Raw genomic sequence first — 20,919 nt, 5'->3', positions numbered from 1 at the left:
GTTGCAGGCTACAAAATCAATACCCAAAAATCCATGGCCTTCCTATACGCAAACAATGAGGCAGAGGAGAGGGACATGAAAAAAGCAATCCCATTCACAATTGTGCCCCAGAAAATCAAGTACCTCAAAATCAGCTTAACCAAGGAAGTAAAAGACATCTACAAAGAAAACGATAAAATGCTACTCCATGAAATAAAAGAGGACATGAGGAAATGGAAACATCCCTGCTCATGGATAGGGAGAATCAATATTGTCAAAATGACAATACTCCTCAAAGCATTATACAGATTCAACACAATCCCTATAAGGATACCCATGGCATTCTTCAAAGAAATGGATCAAACAATCCTAAAATTCATATGGAACAACAAATGCCCACGGATAGCTAAAACAATTCTTGGGAAAAAGATGATGGGAGGCATCATCCTCCCCAACCTCAAACTTTACTGCAAAGCGGTAACAATTAAAACAGCATGGTACTGGAACAAAGGCAGAGCTGCAGACCAATGGAACAGGGTGGAATATCCCTACACACAACCCCAAATGTATGATCATCTAATCTTTGATAAGGGAGCAAGAGATGTGAAGTGGAGCAAGGAAAGCCTCTTTAACAAATGGTGCTGGCACAACTGGACAACCACATGCAAAAGAATGGGCTTAGACTTCGACCTGATACCATGCACAAAAGTCAGATCAAAATGGATTAAAGACCTCAACATCAGACCACAAACCATAAGGTACATTGAAGACAAGGTCGGCAAAACCCTCCACGGAATTGAAGATAAAGGAATCTTCAAAGATGACATGCAACTGGCCAACCAAGCGGAAACAGAGATAAACAAATAGGACTACATTAATCTAAAAAGCTTCTGCACCGCAAAAGATACAGTGACCAGAATACAAAGACAACCTACAGAATGGGAAAGGATATTTACCCAATACCCATCAGATAAGGGATTGATATCAAGTGTATATAAAGCACTGGTTGAACTCTACGAGAAGAAAACATCCAACCCCATCAGAAAATGGGGCGAAGAAATGAACAGAAACTTTTTCAAGGAAGAGATACGAATGGCCAAAAGGCACATGAAAAGGTGCTCTACATCACTAATCATCGGGAAGATGCAGATCAAAATAACCATGAGATACCACCTCACACCACAGAGACTGGCACACATACAAAAGAACAAAAGCAACCACTGTTGGAGAGGATGTGGGGAGAAAGGGACCCTTCTATACTGCTGGTGGGAATGCCGACTGGTTCAGCCCTTTCGGAAAACAATATGGACGATTCTCAAAAAATTAGAAATTAAGCTCCCATTTGACCCAGCAATACCACTGCTGGGAATATATCCCAGAGAAGCAAAAAAGTATAGTCGAAATGACATCTGTACTTATATGTTCATCGAAGCACTGTTTACAATAGCCAGAATCTGGAAAAAACCCGAGTGCCCTAGAACAGATGACTGGTTAAAGAAACTTTGGTACATCTATGCAATGGAATACTATGCAGCTGTTAGAAAAAATGAGGTCATGAACTTTACATATAAGTGGATCAGCATGGAAAGTATCATGGTAAGTGAAATGAGTCAGAAAGAGAGAGACAGACATAGAAAGTTGCACTCATCTGTGGAATATAGAATAACAGAGTAGGAGACTAACACCCAAGAATAGTAGAAATAAGTACCAGGGGGTTGACTCCATGGCTTGGAAGCTGGCCTCACAGTCTGGGGAGAGGGCAGCTCAGATAGAGAGGGGAACACCGAGTAAAATGTGGTTGGAGGCCACGTGAGGGAAGGGTGATACGTGCTGAATGTAGACTGGAGACTGAACACAATGGCCACTCAACACCCTTATTGCAAACCACAACACCTAATTAGAGAGAGAGAACAAAAGGGAATACCCTGCCACAGTGGCAGGTTAGGGTGGGGGGAGATGGGATTGGGGGAAAGGAGGGATGCTGGGTTTATTTGTGGTAGAGAATGGGCACTGGTGAAGGGATGGGTTCTCGAACTTTGTATGAGGGTAACAGGAGCACAAAAATGTATAAATCTGTAACTGTACCCTCACGGTGATTCACTAATTAAAAAGTAAATTAATTTAAAAAATAAATAAAATCATCATGTTATTAGGAAAAAAACTCTAGAAAAATATTAGACTCAAATATTTAAACATGAATCACTTTTCAGTCTTACAGATGACTACTCCAATTTTCCCAGGCAAAATACCAAATTATACCTGTGGTTTAACATATTTAATTAGGAACATCACATATTTTGCCATAAGATTCCTGATTGCATGCTAAATACTACAACCCACTCAACATGATATTCCTGGAGACTAAAGGTTTCTATCAGTGACAAAATGTTCATCATCACTATTCATGTATAGAAGTGTAAATGAAAATCACAATGAGATATCCCTTTATACCAGCGAGTATGAATCATTTCAAAAAATCCATAAATATTAGCTGAAAATACATCTGGTAAGGTGCTTGCCTTGCATGCAGTCAACCTGGGTCCAATTCTCAGCAGTCCATATGGTCCCCCAAGCCCAACCAGGAGTGACCCCTGAGTACAGATCCAGGAATAAGCTCTGATAGAGTGTCAGAAACTACCAGTACCAGAGTCATGAGCTGAAAAGGAACAACTAGTTACTGTTGATAGATTTACAGCTATCTAGCCTCTATTGAAAACAGTATGGACACTTCTCAAAAGATTAAATACAGACACATATTTTCTATCAATTCTACTCCTTGGCTTCAATCTCAAGAACATATAAATATTAATTCAAAAAGACAGTTTTGGGACCCTCTGCTCCTAAAGACTTTGATTCCAGAGATCTTCTAACCCATTTTGGCATCTAGAGCCGCTTCCTACAGCAATGCTCTGGGACTGTGAGCTGGGCTACAACTCCGCGCTACCCGGGGATGGATCTTTTCTCTCCACCCGGTTTTTCTGCATGGAAAATGGCAGCAATATCAAGTGGCGAAAGGCACCTTCTAAGACTCCTAACCCAGAGGTATACAGTTTTTATAGTTGGTGGCTCAAAGGCAATCATGGAAAGTGGGCATTAACGGCACGCCCTCAGCCCAGATAAATCCGGAGCTGCTGAGCATGAAATGGACGCTCTGCTCCTAAAGACTTTGATTCCAGAGGTCTTCTAACCCATGTTCGCACCCAAAGCAGCTTCTTACAGGAATGCACTGGGACTGTGAACTGGGCTATGCAATTTCTGGCAGAATTTTCCCTGGACTTTATACAGAATTCCAAAACCACGCGACTTAACATCTCTTAATTGTCAGCAATGTGAAATGGTTCCTTTTTAGCAGGTCTGACTTTGGGGGGAAACTCCAAACAATAACAGTGAGTTTTTTGTTGAAATATTGAAGATAATCAAAGTAGCAGCCATTTCTCTAGACTGTGAACTAAGCCATAGCCCCACGCCAGCCGAGAAGAGGAAATATCCCTTTTTCCCGATTGTTTCCCATTTTTGGGGAGAAATGCGGCGTGGCGTCCACCATATTATGAGGCGTGGGAAGTGGGATGAGAAAAAAAAAGGGAAAGGGAAAAAAAAGAGCTATGTACTTGGAGCAGTGGGACTACATATCTCTTCATTCTAGCAATGGAAAACTAATTATCAAATGCTTCCTTGGTAGTAGGGCTGTCTTTCTTGGGGGGAAACTCCAACAACAATAGTGAGTTTTGTGTTGAAATATGGAATGTAATCAAGGTAAAGAGAAAATGAAGTGAAATTCATCAGTTACGCAGTTGAGGGGGAGGGGGCGAGGTATACTGGGGTTTTTGGTGGTGGAATATGGGCACTGGTGAAGGGATGGGTGTTTGAATATTGTATAACTGAGACATAAGCCTGAGAACTTTGTAACTTTCCACATGGTGATTCAATTAAAAAAAAAAGACATTTTGGTCTCATTATGAGATCCTGGATTTGATTTCCAGTACAATACCACATACACACATAGATATATTTGCACATCAATGTTAATTGTAAGATCTAAAAACAACCCAAGTGCCCTACAATAGATGGGCTTACTCCTGACTCTACACTCAGAAATTACTCCTGGTGGTGCTCTGAGAACCATATGGGATGCCAGAGATCAAACCCTGATCAGCCACATGCATGGTAAGTTCCTTACCGACTGTACTATTCTGACCACTTTGCTCCCTTCTTATAAGGATCTGAGGCCCACCTACATAAGCTGGAATACCCTTCCTATCTTAAGCTGTGGAACTTAATCAGGAATGTACTAGTATTTGTTGAATGGAAACCTACTCAATTGTCTGGAAATAGGAAAAGGGGAAAGTAAAGAGATTGAAGAATCATGGAAACATGGAAAAAAGCTGTAGTGTTGTCAACCACAATGTCTAAAATGGAAAAAGAAAGAGAAACAAAAAAGGGGGACAGCCATTGAGGCAAGATGGAAGGAAGTGGACACTGGTGAAAGGATTGGTGTTGAGAGATTTTGTGCCTGAAACTTAATCATGAATAACTTTGTAACTTACAGTGATTCAATTTTTAAAGAAATTTTAATTTGCTTACTTACATTGTGTGTTTGAGCATTATAATGAGGAAAGAGCAGCTCAGCCGAACACACTTGACCATTATTAGCTAGTTATACAACTATAATTTGCAGATTACTGCCAATTTTAAGTTGATATTTGATTAGTATGTTATATATCATTGATTTCAAGACCCATTAATGAAACTAATATCAACAAAAACATAATTTCTACTGTATTTATAGCCTTTATATTTGGAAATGTCAAAACAAATAATTTGTGAAAATGGAAGACAAAAGTTCTAGGAGTTTGCGCTAAAAGTTCTGTACCCTGTAAGGGTAGACCAATTTAAGGATAATGTATCAATATCTGAAGTTTGGTATTGTATTTTGTTTAGTTTGATTTGGTTTAGGGGCCACTCCTCATATTGGGCAAGTTATTAGCTATTATTTATACTACCAAAATTATTTCCCCCTCTTCTTCTCCTCTTCTTCTGGTATTACTCTGAGGCAGTTTGTTTCTCTTAATCTAACGTATTTTTTAATTCAGCTACTATAATGTAATTCTTTCATGTCTTCTTTTATATTTAATTTTTTCATAAAACTTTCAAGATTTTTGATAGTTACCTACCATTGATGTTTTTCATTTCATTAGCACATGCACACTAGTACATACCACTGGTGACTTACACCAGAGATGTGGCTTAATTAAAACAATTTTAGTATTGGGATCAACATTTAAAACATGAAGCATATCATTGCCTTGAAGTTTTCCTCAGAGAGTTTACAAAGTTTTGATATATATAAGGACATCCATGGGCTTTTTTCCTCATCCATTGTCTGAATTCCTTCATTTGTCACTGTACTTAATGCTACATGAGAACTTTGGGTGGAGTGGTGTTTACTATGAGTGAAGCAAATGATCTCTGGATCACTTTCACAGGATCACACTGCTACCCATTGCTCTGGTTTAGTGTGGCTACTGGGGATTTGTGGTCACAAGCACCCTCTAGCTGCTGTAACTCTGAGGTCTAAATGGCCTGAGCTCTGGACCAGTGTTCACTGTTGTAGTCTTTAAACATACTGTGTCACAGTCTAGTCAACCTGAGGAGCAAACAGGAAATATGGTTATAAGTATCCAGTCACCACAGTTCATTGAACTGTTCCTGGTAGGTACTTGGGAGCAGGGTGCAGGGAGCAGGTCCAAGGGGTTAAATTTGTCAGTTCCTTGCAATTGTGGAGCCACAGTTCTGGGTGATATACTAGCATTTTCTAATCACCAACTTGGAGTGAACATTTGTTGCTGCCAGATAGACTAATCCATGTGCCTTCCCATATATCTGTTACACCTAAATAGATGTAGAAGATACACAGTACCACAGTTTCTACTGACCTGTGACACATCTGTATTGAGTTTGAAAACTTTATGCCTTGTACACTGAATTTCCCACAACCATTTTCCTAGTTGTGAAGGACCTAAGCATCAGCATCCATAAGAGGTAGGCTTGTTCATGACCAAGAATAACTGAACCAACTTTGTTCGGTGTTGGGGAGCTGGGATTCAGATTAGAAATATTCCCAAGCAGAGTTAAAATGTTGGATGAATTTGAATGGCAGATCTGTGATCTCTATTATCTAATTTGCTGGAATGATGCCCATAATTCCATACTCCATAGGGCTGATGCAAGTCTGTGTGCTGGCTCTAGAAAATCCGAGGTAGACGAGTTGAGTCAATAAGCGTGACTCTGTTGGAGCCAGAGAGATAATACAGTGTGTGAGGTGTTTGCCTGTGATTCCCAGCAACCCAGATGTTCCTCTGAGCACTTCCAGGAATGTCTTGAATACAAAGCCACCTAAGCATCACCAAGTGTGGACCAAAAACCAAAAAATAAATAAACAAGTGTGACTATGTACTCAGACGTCCAGGGTGCAGGTTTGGCTTGGCACACACTATGCAAGACTGAGCTGAGTAGAAAATTTGTCTGAGCACCCACTGACCTGGTGGACTAATCTTATTTAGCTCACAAAGAACCTAGTAGACTGGGAGGGGGTGAGTGAGCAAGTTTGAGTGTTTGTGAACTAAACCCAGTACACTGCTCTGGTTCAGCAAACAGAGAACCCTACATGAGAGGTTAGTTTAAGAAGGCAGTAATTCAGGCTATACACATGCAGTTCAGTCTTCTAGAATCTTCTTTTCTTAACTGCTTATCTTTAAGTGGTGAGTGGCTCATCTCTAGAATGGTGGCAGTGGGAATACTCACTGTCTCAGTATCTTCCAGTCATATTTCCTGGGAATAAAGTCTGCTTGTACTGTGCTATATTTGCCACCTTAGGACACTCCTCTGGCAAACCTATGTGCTTTTTCACTGTCTTCTCACTGCAAAATTTTCTTTCAGGTTATCTATGTAATCTGTCCCTGGCCTGGTCCTCCTTTTCCCCAGCAGTCCACCACTACCCAAGCTCCCCCTTTTAGCTTCATTGCTGTTTTCTGTCCACTTTCATATTCTCTCCAGTCCCGGAGAGGTGCCTAGATATCTATATCTAGTGGGGCTCTCTGCAGGAAATCCTGTCAGGGTCTACACTCAGTGCATTCCTCCATGAATTTTGCTGATGGGGTGTGTTCATAGAAAGAGTGTACTCATGACTTCATTTAATCATTTTGGTTCCCTCTCCCATATGCCCATCTTTTGTACCATGCTTCTTCTCTCAGATTTTCCCTAACAAATATCCTTTCACTTTAAATTCAGCTTTGACATTTTCTTCTTGGATGAGTCAAGCAAAAATACTAGTATTTTTCAGAAAAATGCAAGCATTGTCTCATTGATCATTATTCTCTTTGAATATAGCCAATCAGAATAAATTTATTTGAAAACCTTCTAGTGTGTACCCAAAAACAATAAATTGAAGAAAAAGTGAATCTATAATAGTAAAATATATACATTTGAGGGAAAGGGGAGGTAATCTTTTTTTTTTTTTTTAGGTTTTATTTATTTATTTTTTTTCTTTTTTTTCTTTTTTTTTTTAAATTTATTTATATTTAATTAGAGAATCACCGTGAGGGTACAGTTACAGATTTATACACTTTTGTGCTTATACTTCCCTCATACAAAGTTCGGGAACCCATGCCTTCACCAGTGCCCATTCTCCACCACCAGTAAACCCAGCCTCCCTCCCATCCTCCCCAATCCCATCTCCCCCCACCCCACCCTGCCACTGTGGCAGGGCATTCCCTTCTGTTCTCTCTCTCTAATTAGCTGTTGTGGTTTGCAATAAAGGTGTTGAGTGGCCGCTGTGCTCAGTCTCTAGCCCACATTCAGCCCGCAACTCCCTTCCCCCACATGGCCTTCGACTACAATGTAGTTGGTGATCGCTTCTCTGAGTTGACCTTTCCCCGGAACGTGAGGCCAGCCTCGAAGCCATGGAGTCAACCTCCTGGTACTTATTTCTACAGTTCTTGGGTGTTAGTCTCCCACTCTGTTATTCTATATACCATAGATGAGTGCAATCTTTCTATGTCTGTCTCTCTCTTTCTGACTCATTTCACTCAGCATGAAACTTTTCATGCCCATCCACTTAACTACAAAATTCTTGACCTCCTTTTTTCTAACAGCTGCATAGTATTCCATTGTATAGATGTACCAAAGTTTCCTCAACCAGTCATCCGTTCTGGGGCATTCGGGTTTTTTCCAGATTCTGGCTATTGTAAACAGTGCTGCGATGAACATACATGTGCAGATGTTTTTCGATTGTATTTTTTTGCCTCTCTGGGATATATTCCCAGCAGTGGTATTGCTGGGTCAAATGGGAATTCAATATCTAATTTTTTGAGAATCGTCCAAATTGTTTTCCAGAAGGGCTGAACCAGTCGGCATTCCCACCAGCAGTGAAGAAGGGTCCCTTTCTCAAGGGGAGGTAATCTTATTTACCTCACTTATCTCATACCTCCACTGGTTTTTTCTCTCCAATTATATTTTATTACTTCCATGTAGATATAAATTTTTAACCATAGTGATAAAAAGTACACTGATCTTAGCCAAAACTGGGCTGGAGTGTTAGCACAGCGGGTAGGGCATTTGTTTTGCACACAGCCGACCTGGGTTTGATTCCTCTGTCCCTCTCGGAGAGCCTGGCAAGCTACCGAGAGTATCTCACCTGCACAGCAGAGCCTGGCAAGCTTCCCATGGCGTATTCAATATGCCAAAAACAGTAACAACAAGTTTCACAATGGAGATGTTACTGGTGCCCGCTTGAGCAAATCGATGAGCAATAGGATGACAGTGATACAGTGATAAAAACTGAGTTGGAAAAGTTTACTCTCACCTTTGAATTTTCTTTCCAAAATGAAGGTGGGAGCATCTGAACTGGCAGATGAGTCTTCAGAGTTCTAGGAGAAGACATTTTGTTGGCCAAATCCAGACCTGGGAAATAAGGACACACCATTTATCTGAATCCACTTCTCATCAGTTACATGGATTCAACATTGTTTTTTGGTTATACATATGGAATCTGGGGCTGGAGCAAGAGGACAGCAGATAGGGCATTTGCCTTGCACACAGCCGACCCGGGTTCAATCTCCGGCATCCCATATGGTTCTCCAAGCACTTCCAGAAGTAATTCCTCAGTGCAGAGCCAGGAGTAACCCCTGAGCATGGCTGGGTGTAACCCAAAGAGAAAAAAAACATATTGAATCAGATTTTCAAATAATCGATTCTTTGCTTAAAATAATAATTGCACATGTCATTGTTTTCCTTCTGATGATAATTTTACCAATTTTTTTCTGCCAGAAGAAAGCACTAATGACTATTAAAAATGACTATTGCAACATTGTTTTCTTTAATTGTTGGATAGAGGGTTTAAGTTGTGAATAGGTAAAGATACTGGGAGAGATTTGAGATTGGTGATAACTATGACCTCAGCAAGTGCCTGAACATTTTGCATTTGGGGCTAATGTTTTAATTACTAAAATTAGAACAGATATATGCAGCTAGGAAACAGCTGACATATCTCTAAAAAAAGAAAATTTATTGGACTCGTTCGGTGGCCCCAAAAGCTTTAAATAACGTCTGTCCCGGAACAAAACCATGGTACAGCAGGTAGGGCATTTGCCTTGCTTGTAGCTAACCTGGGGTCAATTCCTGGCACCACTATGGTCCACAAGCCCTGCCAGGACTAATCTCTGAACACAGGGCCAGGAGTAAGTCCTGAGCACTGCTGAATGTGTCCCCTCAAAAACTAAACTAAAATAAATTGTTTGTTAGGATGGGAAATAGCTCCAAGTTCTAGAGCATATCCTTTGCAGGGGCCCCTGGGTTGGTCCCTGGCATTGCCTGGTACTTCAACAGGAGGGGCTCTCAGGCACTTGGAAATGTCAGTTCCCTAACACATATGGCTTTGGCACAAATTAAAAATATTTGGGGCTTTTTTTCCGGCGGGGGGGTGAGGACACATCCAGTTGTGCTTGGAGATTTCTCCCAGTTCTACACTCTGCGATCACTTATGACAGGGCACAGGGAACCATACTTTGTGTTTGGAATCAAGTCTGGTTGGCCATGTATGAAGCTAGTGCCCTACCTACTGCAGGCTCCACCCACTACATTCTGTCTTTTAACGTTAGTTTTCAAAACAAAAACAGACAATAGTCATATACCAGAATTTGTTCTGTTGGAATATGTTTTCATATAAAAAATTGAGTCTTCCACCTGCACTGGACCAACCCAGATGGGAAAAGGTGTTGTCCCTTTATCTCTTCCCCAGGGAGCTCAGCAGCCACCATCTTCCAGAGCTCATTGGACAATCCAGGTAGGGGCCAGCAGTGACGAAACACACCGGGCCTCGAAAGATAGAGGAGGAATCAGTCCTTCTCCTCCCCCACCCCGATGAGACCCCCAGATGCTGCCCACAAACGGCCCCTTCGGCTACTTATTAAGCTCCTTAATGGTCATGATCCCAGAGACATACAAACAAATCTCGGAATCTCAGAACTGAGCAGCTCTTGGCAGAAATCTCTCCAGCCCTAATTATTAATCTTTTAGAATTCCAAAATTGTGTGGCCACTCTCGTGGCCACATGTTATCATATGCTATTCATAATCAGCAATAGAAAACAAATTGTCTATTGTTGCCTTTTTGGCAGGTCTGAGTGTTCAGGGAAAATTCCAAATAATAATGGTGGGACTGGTGTTGAGATATTGAATGTAATCAAAGTAGAGAGAGAGAAATTATCTGCCACACAGGTAGGGATAGGGATGAGATGGGGGGGAGGGTATACTGGGGGTTTTGGTGGTGGAAAATGTGCACTGGTGAAAGAATGGGTGTTTGATCATTGTATGACCAAGACTTAAACATGAAAGCTTTGTAACTGTTCTCACAGTGATTCAATAAATAAATTTATTTTTTTAAAAAATTTGAGCCTTATAGTGGTCAAATAATTTATTTGAGTTAATAAACATGACTTAAGAGACCCAACAATAAATCTCTAGGGAAAAAGCACAGACCATGTATACACCATGATTATGCCTCCAGATATTTGGGCACCCTGGAAGGGACTTCACCTGCCCCAACAGAGCAAGCCCCAGCAAATGAAAACCTCCAGAACTCAATCACCACCATGCTCATGGCAACTCTCCACACACTCAGACAGGCCTCACCCAGATATGAAACTATTCCTGGACATCTCATACTTTATACCACCAATATTCCAAAAGTAGCACACACACATAAGTTTTAAAGTAGAAGGCAACTAATCTTAGGGGGAAATATATTTTTACAGATATATCTATATATACACATATAAGCATACAACCTTTAACAACATGTTACTAATCTCTTAGAGAAGGGCTTAATTGTTCCTGGATGAAATACAACTATCTTCACATACTTTCCTCTAAAAAACCTTTTACAGATCATTTTTAGTGGATTACTCACAACAAGCAATACAAAATAAATTATTTTAGTTCTGCTTTGGGGGCAGGGTTTGGGATTCGGGATGGAAACATCCGAAATATGGTGGTAGGAAGGTGTAATGGTGGAAGGATTGGTGTTTGAATATTAGATGTAATCAAATATTGTGAACAACTTTATAAAAATAAAATAACATTTTAAAATAATAATAATAAACATGACTCTGGCATTATAAATCAGTTAGTTTGAAAATATGGAGAGCCATAAAGATGAGTCTTAAGAGACTTTTTAAAAACTGTAGAGAGGGGCTGGAGCAATAGCACAGCAGGTAGGGCGTTTGCCTTGCACGCGGCTGACCTGGGTTCAATTCCCAGCATCCATATGGTCCCCTCAGAACTGCCAGGGGGAATTCCTGAGTAAAGAGCCAGGAGTGACCCCTGTGCATCGCCAGGAGTGACCCAAAAAGCAAAAAAAAAAAAAACTGTAGAGCGGTCAAGCAAAGTTAGATAAATCATATGAAAAATCCTCCCTGAACAGAGTAGTCCAACACAAAATGTTAAGATACCAAGATGCCCCAAGATAGGTTGGGATTTGGCCACTTACAGCACCAACCATAGGGAATGGTCTTGTAAATAAAGTAAAAGTAATTACCTTAGAGAATTACAGTTTTTCATCATTATCTGTACAGAATGAGGCTCTCCCTGAAGATCTGGTTGTGAAGGGTAAAGAAGTATGTGAGAGAGTATTAAAGAGAGGCAGCTAATGCGGCCTCCCTCACTGCCTCAGCTGAAGAAAGGCCAAAATTAAAATGCAATTTTAAACTTTAAGGCAATTGGGTGACCTCCAGGCAAGCTGCTGCTGCCGCAAACATAAACTTTGTCAACATCCTCAACCAGGAACTTTTCTTTTCAGAAAAGTTTTTTTTTAAAGTGAACTCCTGGTGCGGAAACACTCGGATTGCTGCCACCTATGGCAGCAAAACCAGAAGGTGACCCGCACTAAGAATCTGCCCGCTAAGAGCAACCTGTTTGCCTCCTCCCAGAATCCTCAAAGTGGATGCGAGGGCGATCTGGCTGCGACATCTGTCACCCCATTGATGGCCAGGGTTGATTCGGTTGATCTGGCTGGCTAGGCAGGTGTCCTCTTCCTCCCTCACCGCTCCATGTGCGTCCCTCCCAAAGCTATGCGCTCGGTCGAAGAGGACGGCCTCCCCCGAATATAGACAGACCAGTCTTCGGTCAAGGGTATACGAGTAGCTGCGCTCCCCTGCTAGAACTTCCAAACAAGTTCTCAGAATTCTCAAAGGGCTGACCAGAGAGACATCTGGCCCACATCCCACAGCACAGCTTCACAGCTTCTCAACTAAATTCACAGGTACACTGGCCTTCAGACTTAATCTGTGGGGAGGAGGCAAGTGAGGTCCCAACTCTGCCAAAGCCCTGGTAGCTGCCCCCACACCACACACCCCACAGCTGCTGCCATGCAAACAACCAACTTCACTGCTTCAAAACTAATTTCTGCCAGACACCATGCTGACAAAACTTCCAGGTTTACCAGTTTTCTTATGAAAACTCTGGGGCTTATTATAGAAGGCAGTGTCCCCCCAGCCCCTGTACTGCCAGAAGTACCAGGAGCAATATCCACAGTCCACAGCTACCACCATGTAAACAATGGCCTAGTCATACAGCTTCATGACTAACCCTGGAAGAGATGCAAGCCAAGCCAAGCCTCTGAAAATTATCCACCCAATTCTGCAGATCCTGGCCAAGCAATCTCTCCAAATTCCACAAAACAACCTCCTACGAGCACTCCAAATTAGACAGGAAAATAACACAAAAGTCAATTAAGCTCAATAAATAAAAATAGTAACACAGAGGGCTAAATTAGCAACAAACATCTTAGAAAACTCTCAGATAATGACTTTTATGTCCCCACTCTGTGATATAACATTTTTCATAAATTTTCTTCTACTGAATTATTGATGATTCCATTAGTCATTTTGTTGTAACAAGCAATATAAGACAAATTATTTTGTGCCTGCTTAGGGGGCAGGCTTGTTGGAGTGATGGGGGGACTGGAGACATTGATGGAGGGAAGGTCACACTGGAGGTGGAATTAGTGTTGGAACACTGAATACCTGAAACACTGTATTATGATCTTTGTAAACACTAATATTTAAATAAAGTGGGGGAACTGAAAGAAAAACAGAACATTCCTCCGCCTCCACTAACCACCAATACAATCCATAAACAAAACTACAAAACAGAGGGCATAATTGGCAGAAGAGATTGCTTTCAATCTAGGAGTTATACACATAAAATAAAAAAAAAACTTAAAGATAGATCTCATTATTATAAAGCTACCATAAAAATAAGAAAAGGCAAATAAAAGAAAACCTTTAAACATAAAAATTCTCTTCAAAAGTCAACTAAATATGTGGGAGCAATAGTAGAGTGAGTAATGAATGGCTTGCAAGTATGGTTGGGGTTTGACCCCCAGCCCCTCAGGTGCCTCCCCTATAACTCTGACAGAAATAATTCCTGAGTGCAGAGTCAGGGGTAACTCCTAGCATTACCAGGTGTGGCCCAATAACAATAGCAACAACAACAAAAGGAAACTGTGAAATACACACAGACACACACACACACACACACAAAATGAAATACCACTAGCTGCAAGAGAAGATGAAATCAAGCAATTTGCTGATACATGAATGGAGCAACAAAGCAAATACTTAGAGAAGTTGAACTTTGGCAAAGCAAGTTGTAATATGCCATTTAACTATCAGAAAATGTGCTTTATTGACTGCTTACAATTGCCAGAATCTGGAAAAAACCCAAGTGCCCGAGAACAGATGACTGGCTAAAGAAACTCCGGTACATCTACACAATAGAATACTATGCAGCTGTTAGAAAAATTGTCACTGTCACCATCACTGTCATCCCGTTGCTCACAGATTTGCTTGAGCTGGCACCAGTATTATGTCTCCATTGTGAGACTTGTTGTTACTGTTTTTGGCATATCAAATATGCCAGTGGTAGCTTGCCAGGCTCTGCCATGCGGGCAAGATACTCTCGGTAGCTTGCCGGGCTCTCCAAGAGGGCGGAGGAATCGAACCTGGGTCAGCCGCATGCAACGCAAACACCCTACCCACTGCGCTATTGCTCCAACCTGAGAAAATGAAGTCATGAAATTTGCATATAAGTGAATCGACATGAAGAGCATCATGCTAAGTGAAATGAGTAAGAAGAGAGGGACAGACATAGGAAGACTGCACTAGTTTGTGGGATATAAAGTAACAAAATAGGAAACTAACACCCAAGGATAGTAGAGATAAGGACCAGGAGGATTGCTCCAAGGCTTGGAAACCGGCCTCACACGTTGGGGGAAAATGCAGCTTAGAGAAGGGATGACCAAGTAAAGGATGCTTGGAGGACCTGCTCGGGATGGGAGCTGTGTGCTGAAAGTAGACTATAGACCAGACATGATGGCCACTTAACACATGCATTGCAGATCACAACACCCTAAAGCAGAGAGAGAGAGTGAAAGGGAATGCGCCTGACACAGAGGCGGGGCAGGGGGAGTTGTGGCGGGGTGGTGGGAGGGATACTGGAAAAATTGGTGGTGGAGAATGGGCACTGGTGGAAGGATGGGTACTCGATCATTGTATGACTAAAATGTAAGCACGGAAGTGTGTAAGTCTGTAACTGTATCTCATGGTGATTCATTAAAAGTTTTAAAATTTTTTAAAAATGTGCTTTATTGTTTCCTGGAGAAATTCTAAGTACTTCTTTCATTTGTTTGAGAGTTTAGCTAAACTAAACTCCATATTATTGCTCCCTCATCATCTACTTTGTATGCTCAAACAGCCTGCAGTTGCTTCTCCTGCCACTCCAAGGCCAGTGATCCTTGTGACAAATGGTCCTCCCTTAACCTTCACCTTGAGTGCCTGTCCCTAAATACTATCTCTTCCAAGTCTTCCTAAAACTTCATACTTAGTGGTATTATTTTATCAATATGACATTAAGCAGGGAATTACTGACCAGTTGGATTATAGTTCTAAACATTCCTTCGACCTTTCTCCTCCACCACAAGGAGCTTAGGTTTACTGAGTAATATCCTCACAATGCTCCCAAGCACTCCCATTTCCTCCATGTTCGTCTTTAACTTCTCCTTTGCTCTACTTTCCCTATTTGCTAATCACTCATTTCCCCTAACCAGAAACTGTGACTTGTAAAGTCAAATTCTTCAGAGATCTCTGGATTTGAATTTGTAAGTGAAATGTTAGCTTTTCTCTTTCCCTTATGTCCTTTGCATAGTTTACTTTAAAGCAATGTCTTTTTTTTTTTTTTTGCTTTTTGGGTCACACCCGGTGATGCACAGGGGTTATTCCTGGCTCTGCACTCAGGAAGTACTCCTGGCAGTGCTCAGAGGACCATATGGGATGCTGGGAATCAAACCCGGGTCAGCCGCGTGCAAAGCAAACACCCTGTCCGCTGTGCTATCACTCCAGCCCCTGTCTTTTTTGTATAGACATAGGAAGACAGTTAATTCTATGCTTTTATAGCTTGGGAATTAACTGGCTCGGGATAATATTTACTCCTGGGAATCTGTCATATTTACTCAACTTAAGCCTCAGTTGCCCTTAGTTCCTAGCATCCCAGAAGCAGGGTCCTGATGAAGGGAGTGGATGGACGCAGGGCAAGTGGTAAGCTACCCTGGCATTGAAACCGGACTAGGCTAAGTGCTATAAAATGTATAATAAACTAAGAGCAGGTCATGGAAAAATTCTGTCATGACCCAAAGAAAAGTGACTGGACAGGGACCCTGCTAGGGTTAGGAAGGACTAATCTGGCCTGAGGACTGTAGTCTGGGATCTATAGTGAGATGTTCCCAGGAGAGTCACCCTTTAAGCTTAATATATCTCCTACTGTGTTCATAGAGAGTGACTAGAAAGATTATTAAAAAGTAAATTTAAGGTGACTGTTTAAATAGATGAATTTCCACCCTTGAGCAGATTTCCTAGCAGGATGAGATCTTTGTCTTACAAGAGCTTCCACAGAAGGAAGGGCTTTCATACATTCATTGTGCTACATTACCTAGGTGTAGTTGCTGCCCCCAATCCTTGGTTCTCTATAACTGGGCTTTGGGAGTGGGCTGGAGGAGGAGGAATATGAGCAATGAATGAGACTGGAAGGAGGCAGCGGAAGACTAGATTGGAATAAGTGGTAATTGATCACCAATCAGCCTGACCCCCATTTTCTCCTTCTTTCATCCAATCACCAACATCATCCAGGGTGGGAAAGCGGCCTGACCACCGAATGCACGCGGTAAGAGAATGCCACACTTATTTTGTGAACATACATTGACCTTCTTATGATCTATCAAAGTGTGCTGTCTACATTTGGGGTTGTGTGTATGGATATTCCACCCTGTTCCATTGGTCTGCAGCTCTGCCTTTGTTCCGGTACCATGCTGTTTTAATTGTTACCGCTTTGTAGTAAAGTTTAAGGTTGGGGAGGGTGATGCCTCCCATCGTCTTTTTCCCAAGAATTGTTTCAGCTATCCGTAGGCATTTGTTGTTCCATATGAATTTCAGGATTGCTTAATCCATTTCTTTGAAGAATTTCATGGGTATCCTTATAGGGATCGTGTTGAATCCGTATAATGCTTTCGGGACAAAAGAATCAACATTTTGACAATGTTTATTCTCCCTATCCATGACCAGAGGACATGTTTCCATTTCCTCATGTCCTTTTTTATTTAGTGGGGTAGCGTTTTATAGTTTTCTTTGTAGAAGTCCTTTACTTCCTTAGTTAAGCTGATTCAGAGGTACTTGATTTTCTGAGGCACGATTGTGAACGGGATTGCTTTTTTCATGTCCCTTTCCTCTGTCTCATTGTTTGCGTATAGGAAGGCCATGGGCTTTTGAGTATTGATTTTATAGCCTGCAATTTTACTGTACAAGTCTATTGTTTGTAAGAGTTTCTTGGTAGAGGCTTTAGGCTTCTCTAGATATAGTATCATATCATCTGCGAATAGTGAGAGTTTGATTTCTTCATTTCCTAGCTGGATGCCCTTAATATCTTTTTCTTGCCTAACAGCAATTGCAAGTACTTCCAGTAGTAGATAGCCAGAATCTGGAAAAAAACCCGAGTGCCCGAAAACAGATGACTGGTTAAGGAAACTTTGGTACCTCTATACAATGGAATGCTATGCAGCTGCTAAAAAAGATAAAGTCATGAACTTTGCATATAAGTGGATCAACATGGAAAGTATCATGCTAAGTGAAATGAGTTACAAAGAGACAGACAGACATAGAAAAATTGCGCTCATCTGTGGAATATAAAATAACAGAATAGGAGACTAACACCCAAGAATAGTAGAAATAAGTACCAGGAAGTTTGCTTCATGGCTTGGAAGCTGGCCTCACATGCTGGGGGAAAAGGCAGCTCGGATAGAGAAAGGAACACCAAGTAAAATGTGGTTGGAGGACCCGCTCAGTAAGGGAGATGCATGCTGAAAGTAGACTATAGATTGAACACGATGGCCACTCAATATCCCTATTGCAAACCACAACACCCAAAAGGAGAGAGAGAACAGGAGGGAATGCCCTGCCACAGAGATGGGGTGGGGTAGGGGAGATGAGATTGGGGGGTGGGAGGAATACTGGGTTCATTGGAGGTGGAAAATGGGCACTGGTGGAGGGATGGGTTCTCGAACATTGTATGATGAAAACACAAGCACAAAAATGTGTAAAGCTGTAAATATAACCCCATGGTGATTCACTAATAAAAAAAAATAAATATTAAAAAAAACTCACAAAGTGTGCTGTCTACTTTTTTTCAGTACCATGAGTAACAACTTTTCCATTTAGTTTCCTGTGTTTTTGTTTTTTGTTTTTGTTTTTGTTTTTTTTTGCTGAACTGAGGCTCATCATTTAATACTCTGGGCTCTAACAAAGTCACAACATTCTGACTTTTCTAATAATGGTTTATCAGGATAAATTGATTCATAAACTCTGAAAGATCCCATTGTAAAGTTATTATATCAATAGGGCCTCTGCACTATAGCACTGGTAGCACTTTCATCCCATTGTTCATCGACTTGCTCGAGCGGGTATCAGTAACGTCTCCACTGTAAGACTTGTTGTTACTGTTTTTGGCATATCAAATATGCCACATAGGTAACTTTCCAGGCTCTGCCGTGAGGGCAGGATACTCTCAGTACCTTGCCGGGCTCTTCAAGAGGGACGGAGGAATCGAACCTGGGCCAGCACGTGCAAGGCAAATGCCCTACCCGCTGTGCTATCGCTCCAGTCCTATGCTAGTTGTTTCACTAATATTTGGGAGGATTGAGGTACTCTCAAAAACATTAAACTGACTTAACATAACAGGAGAGACAAGCTATGCCTGAGGTAAGTAGTTGCCAAAAGAACATTTTTCCAGGATCAGGGAAAATTCTGGGAACAACTATAGAACCAGGATCTGATGAAAAGATTCTACTTTGATGAAATCCTGTATTTTTACAAGGTACAAAGATGTTTTCTGTCTTCATGGAATTTTGAACACAACTTAAAGAAAAAGAATGCGATTAGGAAATTCATTAAGGAAATTTATTTCGGTTAGTTACAGCTAGTACTGAATGAACACAAGAATGTGGCTAAGGACCATGAAAACTAGAGCAGGAAAAGAAAATCTTAGCTATTTTAAAGAGGCCTGAGGGCCCCCAAATTTTCCATCAAAAGTTATATGGGTTCAATGAAAAGGCAGAAGGGGGCAATGCTGCTTGGGCCTGATAGTGCCCAGAATTACCCGGGCAACTCAGTGGTGCTAGGGTCTCCCCAGGCTGCACTCAGTAATACTTAGGGAACCTATGTGGTATGGGATTTAAGTTTGAGCACACACTAGGCGTGCATTCTAACTGCTGCTCTACCTTCCTGCCCAAAACAACTAATTCATCAACAAAGTTAACCAAACTTTTGAGCACTGCCTGAGCACTGTTTTTAAGTGAAAAGAGAGATCAATAAATAGAGTAGGTTTGACAATGGAAAAGTAAGGTGGCTAAGTAAGTAATTAGCGAATTACCTTATTCGCTAATTTAACACAGACACTGACTTACAGACTCCAGGGATATAAAAGACAAGAAGACAGAGAGACATGTACCTGTGAAGCAGGAAATGTATGAGTCTTCTACTAGACTGGATGGCAGAAGAAAGGAGGGAAGGAACAATTAAGAGTGATTAAAGTAAGAGTTTGAGAAAGTGATAAAAAAAAAAGAAAGGTGGCATGGAAGAAAGTATCATGCTATCATCCCGTTCATAGATCATGTAAATGAGACCTGGAAAAATTCTCTTACTTTGTTGTTTCATATTTCTGGGCCACACCCAGTGGTGCTTAGGGTCTTCTCCTGACTCTGAGTTTAGGAATTCTTCCTGGTGGGTCGTTGGGGACCATGTGGGGTGCCAGGAATCGAAGCCAGATATTTTTATCAGTTACTTAAAGAACCTTTCTAGGAGCTGGCCTAATAGTACAGTGGGTAGGTGCTTGCCTAGTACGCAGCTGACCAGGTCCATTCCCAGAATGCCAAGTGGTCCCCCAACACTGCCAGGAGTAAGCCCTGAGCACTGCTGGGTTGAGCTAGAAACAAAGAGAAAAAGAGGAGAGAGGGAAGGATGAAGAAAGGAAGTGAAATCCTCATAGACTTGGAGGTAGTTCAGTGGTACAGTGGTTGCCTTGCATGTGTGAGACCCTGAGTTCGTTCCTGAGCACTGCAAAAAGAAAAGTTGATGAAGAAAGTAAATCGATAACTAGGAAAGAGAAAAAGAAGAGTCAAGTAGCCTGCAGACTCTGGTCTCCTTTCAGTACTTTTCTCGCGTTTGTTCTCCTTTGAATCTTAGGGGTTGATCTGCTGTAGTTACATTCACCATTCTTGCATTCTAAAAATTCTTTACCCAGATTAAACTTCTTTCCTTCGTGGTATTTTACAGTAATCTCCTAGTGGTCTTGTTTTACTAATTTAATCCATTAAGCTGATACTAATCTTGCATTGACAGTATTTATAACATCTTATTTCTGTTCTCAAAATCAAAGGTGAAGTTAAACAAATCAGCTACTGTATAGATTCCCTGTTTGTAGAAACAGTGATGGTTCACTTGACATTGAGGTTCCCGTCTCCCAGTCTTTCTCAAAAAAACAGCCAATGGGGCTGGAGCAATAACACAGCGAGTAGGGCGTTTGCCTTGCACACAGCTGACCCGGGTTCGATTCCCAGCATCCCATATGGTCCCCTGAGCACTGCCTGGGGTAATTCCTGAGTGCAGAGCCAGGAGTAACCCCTGTGCATTGCCGGGTGTGACCCAAAAAGAAAAAAAAAAGAAAAGAAAAGAAACAGGGCATCTAGGTAAAATAAAAAATAATTCATAAGGTAAAATCAAACAAAGCAAGGAAACATTGGAAAATCACTTTTAAGAAAATTTAGGAACATGTTCAGTTAAGTTTG

At 41.4% G+C, this 20,919-nt stretch overlaps 1 protein-coding gene across 1 annotated transcript in view; it reads right to left on the bottom strand.

The window, feature by feature from the left end:
• The window catches only part of LOC101552690 (sulfotransferase 1C1), a 64,233-nt gene that overhangs the window by 9,045 nt on the left and 34,269 nt on the right, over positions 1 to 20,919 (bottom strand). Inside the window, exon 3 of the mRNA XM_055143430.1 lies at positions 8,840 to 8,937. Coding sequence (XP_054999405.1) covers positions 8,840 to 8,937 — 98 coding nt within the window. The remainder of the gene's footprint in view (positions 1 to 8,839; positions 8,938 to 20,919) is intronic.

The sequence above is a fragment of the Sorex araneus genome, chromosome 1, assembly GCF_027595985.1.
Source record: "Sorex araneus isolate mSorAra2 chromosome 1, mSorAra2.pri, whole genome shotgun sequence".
Classification (NCBI taxonomy): Eukaryota; Metazoa; Chordata; class Mammalia; order Eulipotyphla; family Soricidae; genus Sorex; species Sorex araneus.
Note: the sequence above shows the minus strand (reverse complement) of the source record. Positions and strands in the feature narration are given on the sequence as shown.